The sequence below is a fragment of the Eurypyga helias genome, unplaced genomic scaffold (genome assembly GCF_000690775.1).
Source record: "Eurypyga helias isolate BGI_N326 unplaced genomic scaffold, ASM69077v1 scaffold18901, whole genome shotgun sequence".
Lineage (NCBI taxonomy): Eukaryota > Metazoa > Chordata > Aves > Eurypygiformes > Eurypygidae > Eurypyga > Eurypyga helias.
The window spans coordinates 2,137-9,102 of record NW_010232950.1 but is presented as its reverse complement, the minus strand read 5'-3'; the positions used below and the strand labels follow the sequence as shown (position 1 = coordinate 9,102).

Genomic DNA, 6,966 nt, shown 5'->3' with positions numbered 1-6,966 from the left:
CTGGGGTCCTTCCCCAGCTCCCAGTTTCAGTATGTCATGCAAGCAGGCAACCCTGCCTCCACCTCCTCCTCTTCACACATGTTTGCTGGCGGCCACATGCAGCAGAGCTCCTACAACGCCTTCTCCCTGCACAATCCCTACAACCTCTATGGATACAATTTCCCTGCTTCCCCCAGGCTGGCAGCGAGCCCGGAGAAACTCACCACCTCCCAAAGCACTTTACTCTGCTCTTCCCCATCCAGTGGGGCCTTCGGAGAGAGGCAATACCTTTCCACGGGGATGGATCACGGGATGCACATGATCAGCCCTCCCTCCGGCAACCAGCAGACGGCCAACGCCTGTGACAACAGACAGTACGGTGCGGTTCAGGGCTCCTCCTCACAGATGTCTGTGCACATGGTCTAACAAGCCACGCCTCTCCTTGGCATTGAAGGCAGCCAGACCTTCGTTGTTTCCAGGGGTAAACCCATCCCAGTGCCTTTTTGCCTTCAAACTTATAGTGGAACTAGTATTTTAATGATTTAGAACACAAGCCATGTAGGTATGCACCACAGAACCTTGTGGAAGGCCTCCACTGACAGCCGTTGCAGCTTGTTGTAGCCCAGGGCCTCCAGACCTGGCCCGGAGTGTCTGCTCATCCTGGACATTGCAGAGAGAAGGGCATGACTGTAATGAGAAGCTGGAGAGAAGCATCTGAGTATACCATTTGTGCCTTAACTCTCAGCTTGTTTGAGCTCTCAGCGTGGAGGGAACCGTGACCTTGTGCTGTCTCCTCCGGGTGTTAAAGAAAGGCAGTCTCCCAAGGCTTGGTCCTCTGAAGCTGCACTGCCCATAACTATAAAGACTTCCCCTTTCCCAGACCTTTCCTCACTGCTGGAGCAGCTCAGCCCGTTTCTGAAGCCAACAAGTTGCTCACGGCTCCTTCTCCCACCGTAGCACAGGAATGGTACTGCTGGGCTGGAGCTTCTCCTCCCAAAGGTGTTTCTGGATCTACCTGAGGAGCGGTTTCTTTGTGAGGGTTGAGCTTACCTGCACCCAGACTGCAGACAGAGATGGGAGAGAGAAAAGTTTTAACCTACAAGCAAGCCTCAGACATAAGCAGGGACTGATCTTCAGAAAGATGCATGGGGGAGAGGGAGCTCAGCTCCTGCTGATATGACCCACAGTGATGCACCCAAGCCGAAAGGACAACAGCCTTTGGGAGGAAGGTGTGTCCTCTAGCACTCAGCCCAGCAGGAAGAAACTGTCCAGACTGAGTGCGCGGGGAAGAGCAATGAGAAGGAGGGCTCTGCTCTACAGAAATGTAGCCAGCCTCCCTCACCTTGCATGCAAGAGTTGCCATAGAAAATCATTAGCGTTTTCATTAACAGTGAGGTCGAATATTCACCTCCTGCCTGCCACATGATCTCTGTTAACCAAATAGATCATTGCCTTTTGACATCTCTCTTTCCTGTTTGGCGCTTTTTTTTTCTCCCCCTCTCTTCTTTTGTTTTCTTCAAATCCTTTAAAAATATAAAACCAATTGTAGCTTGGTGCAAGCTATGCATTTAAGTTGTGTGAAAATGCAAATACCAAGTAACAGAACACAGATATTATTGAGATTTGTTGTGAGGTGTTGTAGATAAATGTATTTATATGCCTAGTGGAGGATTCATTATTATGAATATAAAAGAGGGCAATAAAAATGGTATGTAAAATATGTATGAAGAAAAAGGTGTATAAAGATTTGCCCTATGCACGGAACCCTGTTTCTAAGTGCCAAGCACAGAATGCGCTAAATAAATCTTTGCAATTGTTCCCTCTGTGTTTTTCTCTGTCTGTGAGGCTTTCTCAGTGGTCTTCTAGAGACAGACATTTTCAAAATACCACCACGTGTGTTTGCACAGCAGAGGAAATGAAGACACGGTGCTAAATTGTGAAGTCTAGGCAATAATACAATAAAAATAAAACCTCTGTCTTCTCAAGATATGTTAAAGATTGAATGCTTGGTGTCTATAAAGTACCTGCCTTCACAGGAAATCTGCCTTACGGACAGCTGAATTTGTTATTTTGAGCGTTAAAGCCTAACAAAAAGCTCTTCAGAACAATTTTTCACAGTCAATATAGTAAATAATATTTAGAAATAGCAGTAGAATTTGTTTCTCATTTTTAAATGTCATTTTGGGACATGTGTCATGTTTTCATTTGCAATACATTGCTGAGATTGAGATGGTAACACTGAAAGCAGTGGGGAAGCTGAAGCTCCGCCAAAGCTGGCTGTAAGTTATGGCTGCGGAGTTTACAGCTTTTTTTGTGTTAATAAAACTTTTTTTTCTCTGAATCAAATAAGCACCAGGAAGGTAGAAAGACCTTAAAAGATAAGTTCTGCAAGCATTTCTTAATTTATGTTTTTACAGGGGAAGATAAGCATACCAATACCGTTCCCAGTTCTATGCCTAGTCTGTCCGACTGTATTCTAGCTCCTACAGTGTCAGGAAAACGATTGGGATGACTACGGATGGGAGAAAATCTATCCCTCCCCTTGTTGTCTTCTGTTTACCCCTAATAATTAAGTCTTGGTTTAATCCTGAAACAGGGAGTTTTATAGCCTTTCTGAAGTCCTTTCAGAAATACCCTTCAGTCTGGGCTTTGAGGTTTGCTGTGCTTTTGGGTTTGACTCCATCCTATGGCAATGATTTGTACAAATTAATAGTGTGTTGTGTGAACCATATTTCCTTCTGCTGGCTATTAGACTGTTCTTTCTTATTTATTCCATTTAGTTCTTTGTGAGTGAATCTGTATTTCATCGAAGAAGAGAATATGATTCTACAAAATCAAAATAATTCTCAGTGTCCAAATACGTGTTTCTAATCTTGATTAAAATGAAAAATTAATTTAATCAAAATTTTTCACTGGAAACACTTGCTGAAGAAACAAAAGACAGATGTATGGCTCGACCTTCAATATTAGTGTGAAGAACTGTAATCCCAGTTTCCATGCATTTTAGTAGGAAACTACAAGGAAAAGCTTTGAAATTGTCACCCAGACTCTTCAGTAAAATGATCCTTCAAGGTATTGTGCATCCTGTCCCTGATCCAAATGAGCTCTTCAGCATACTGAGATAATGTTACTCCATCCAAGTATGACTATAATGACCTCAGGGTAATACTGACCATATTTATTGACTATATTTATAGACATATTTTTTAGCTCTTATTGGTACATGTACAAAATGAGAGAGCTTCGTTAACTAGATAGTTGTTCTTTCATCTTAGCAAATGTTTAAGTTTTGTTGATTCAGGATCAGAATATTCAGCATCAAGACTGAAAAAGAACAGGAAAAAGAACTGAAAGAGGCTTTCCTGTCCCAAGATGTGAAGTTGAAGGAACACAAACATGATTTGGTGTGAAAGTTATACTCACAGTCTGTATAGGATTAAAAGCAAGCTAACATTGAAATGGGGAAAAAAATATTAAGCTTTTTCCTTGTTTGTCACTGTGCAATGCAAAAGTAGAGTGGTGTTTGGAGGGCAGTATCAAAAATAACAGACTAAAGCATATTAAAAGGATTAGTGTTCAGTTAGGTGCACAGGTGCAGTCCGTCCAGGATAACCCTGGGCAGACAGACTGCTTAAGGCCTTGACACTCCCTCAGAAACATGAGGAGAGCATTGAATTTGAAGAGGACCTAGGTATGACAGAGGTGTCTTGTGTACAGCAGTGGCTCTTTTCCCCCTGCCACCCCTGCAGGGATACAAGGCTCTGAGCTGTTTGTCACTTTTTACTGAGGCTTCCCAGGGAAGAGGCGATGGTGATGGGCAATGGGAGAGATGCACCAGCGCCAGCCTGAGCGATCTGCTTGGAACCAGCTTGCCTGGTGGGTAGCCAGTGTTGCAGGACACCCTCCCTCCCTTCCTTCCTCCTTTCCTTCCTTCCTTCCTCCTTTCCTTCCTCCCTTCCTCTCTTCCTCCCTCTCTCCCTTCCTTCTGCCCACCCGCCTGCCTGCCCTCCCGCCCTCCTTCCTTCCTTCCTGAAGGACAGAGCCTTATTCATTTCCTCAGTGCAGGGAAGGCCACTGTATGACATCCCATTCAAAGAAGCCACACAAGGAACAAGTATCCAGCATGCACTCTCTCCCCAGCCACGTTTCACTTGGCATATGCATGTTATTAGACATCAGAGCATCTACCAAGAGCTGCAGAATCCAGGGCGTCTTTACTCCGCCACTCCTGGGCTGACCCATTTGCTCTTAGTCCATGCAGGCTTCTGTATTCCAGCCCGAGAGAAGTGAAAGCTCTACATCTCCCAGTTAGATGCTGCAAATTTAAAAGGTGAAACATCACGTACCTCTTTGAAGGAGTACCCTTTTTTAAAACCCTGATCCAAATGCCAGCAAGAGTAGTGGAAATCTTGATGGTAGGAGATCACTCATCTTGCAGCACAGGCTGTTCCAAATGCCGACCTCGCAACTTGTTACACGAATGAAAAGGATGGGGCAAAAATAATCAGAGAGGGTTTGTCAGCTTTGCAAAGTTTATTTAGCTCCATTCCTTAACCCACTGACAGGCACAGGACGTAAGTATTTCCGTGACCACAGTCACTGCAGCTCAGCAAGACCAGGACGTCGCACTCCGCTGCGACATAGTGTTCTTGGAGGGAATGTTAAGTACCATGTGCTAAAGCAAAATGCTCAGGGCACAAAGATAAATATAAATTAGGTACACAGCCTGTGACATTATGTAAAATATAATACAGCAAAAATTACAGCAGATGATCTGCTGGTGTGGCTGATTTATTGCAAATTGGATGAAGCTTGACTGATGTAGCTGAGGGCTGACAGTCATTTGCCATTTAAAATGAAGTGTTCAGGTGTCTTTTTTATTCCAGCACAACTAGGCGCATTGACCCAGAGCACACAGCTCACGTTAGACTAGCACTAGCAGATGACTTTTGCTGGATGTTCCTTGTTTGGCATCGTTCTAAACAAAACAACAACATGAAAGTGTACCCACGTACTGGGCAGAGGAACGCCTGAGCATGCCAATTACATGCTACAGATACACTAGAAATGCAGCTATAAAAGCAGTGACAGAACTTTGTGAGGAGGGTGCTGGTGTGGCCAAGGGGTAATTTGCTATAAATAAGCCAGTTCCCATCCAAGGAACATGTGACTCCTTCAGCACTTCTTCCTTAGAGAACCAGCCTCCAGGATGAGTTTTTGCCAGGTCTGTAACCCAGCATTTTGAGTCCACTGATGGGACCCTTTCTGAGAGCTGGCCTGTTGGTCTGCTGGGAGGGGTTTGTGTAACCTGCTGATCACCCACAGAGCTTCTTCCAGAAAAGCGTCTCAGTTTTCTGACTGCTCCTTCTAATTTGCCTGTAATTGCTATCTAGGAATCTGTATAGCATACAGCTAAAATTCCTGGAACCCTTTTCAAGGGTTGTTTTTCCATGTCAGTAACTTGCTTATCATCCCAGAAGAGTAACATGATGACCAATGGCAGGAGCAATGCATGGAGCACACTTCTTCAGATATTAACTCCTTTCTACGATAAAAATCTCCAATAATTTTAGCCTGCCAGAATTGAGGACCCGACTGGAAAAGGGCAGTTCAGGTGGCTGCATGCTGTCGTGTTGCGACAGCCCGGTCACGAGCATAGCTTCTGTGCTGGATAATGGTCGGCATCGGCTGATTCGGGGAGAAGCAATAAACCTCTACAGTAGGGTTAATTGTGCAATAATCTATCTCTGGAGCACTGAGCCCGTCTGTTTTTCTGACTCAATGTGGAACTCATTGCATGCTGTGGGGGAGAAGGATTAGGAGCCTGTATAATTTTACACTGGTAGATGTTCCTACAGATGCTGTTCTTATTCCAGTAATGTTCTAAATTTGTTGAGCATTTTGGAAGCTCTGACATTCAGCTGGATAATGTGCTTCACTGCTGAGATAGGGTGACTTCTATGGGCCTCTCACGGATGCTTTCCTAAGCAGTCTGAGGCCCTGCTAGGTCATGTCTCCCCTTGGGCATCCAGAACCTTAGACACCTCAGTGCCCTATTTTCTAGCTGTCTGGATGCAGCAGTACTGCAGGTACACAGAGCTGGCCCAAGTGAGCCTGTGAGCAGAGAGCATCAGCCCTTCTCTCAGGATGGTGGGGAGGGTGATGCTGGTTCAGCCAAAAAGACAGGCTGCCCAAGTCATTCTCAGTGAAGGTGCCTGTGCCTGGGAAGGGCTTTTTCCTCTACATGACACACCTGCCAGCCCTGGGGACATGCTGCGGCACCCGCCGCCTTCCCAGCATTTCTTTGGTAAGAATCAAGGATGGCATGGGGGTGGCAGGAGGGGTGACATGACCTCAAGTTCTTCTCGTGCCCGAGCTGGTTTATAACAATCCCCTTAATGTGCGGTCAGGTAATTGCACGTTAATACAGTTGCATCTTAAGCTGTTGTGACTGGCCCAGGAACAGGAGCAAAGAAAAACAGCAGCTGGTTTGATATAGTAAATAAACAGTGTGGTCTACTGATTGGAGACTTGATGTAATTACCTGCATCTGCCTCTCCCAGTAAAGCTGGAACAAGTTGCAGTGCAATTAACCCAACCTAAACTTAAGTACAGCCTGCCAACCATCCAAACCAGGGCCAGCACTGTACTCCACAGTTTATATTACGTTGCTATGCAAAGGTCTGTATACAGAAATATTAAGATTAGTTAGAAGTATGAACACAGATGTGCACGTGTAAAAACACCAGAGGAACATGAGATCAAGGATTCAAAAATGACCTGTACTGATAGCCAGGGACATGCTCAACTGCAGCAAAACTGGTAAACACTAAGGAATGTGTTGCTTTCACCATAAACGCAGCACAGATGAGTCACCAGCAGAAAACCTGCAATCCAGTTAACAGGAGGATGGCAATAAGACTACAGCAAACTGTGTGCGCCATTTCTCTTCCTGTAACACCAGCAAGCCAAGCTTTAACAGCAATC

At 45.1% G+C, this 6,966-nt stretch overlaps 1 protein-coding gene across 1 annotated transcript in view; it reads left to right on the top strand.

Moving 5' to 3' along the window:
• Positions 1 to 436, top strand: part of TBX15 (T-box 15) — a 28,040-nt gene extending 27,604 nt beyond the window's left edge. Inside the window, exon 7 of the mRNA XM_010161582.1 lies at positions 5 to 436. Within this exon, the coding sequence (XP_010159884.1) occupies positions 5 to 405 (401 nt within the window). The 3' untranslated portion in view covers positions 406 to 436. The remainder of the gene's footprint in view (positions 1 to 4) is intronic.
• Positions 437 to 6,966: the final 6,530 nt, after the last annotated feature.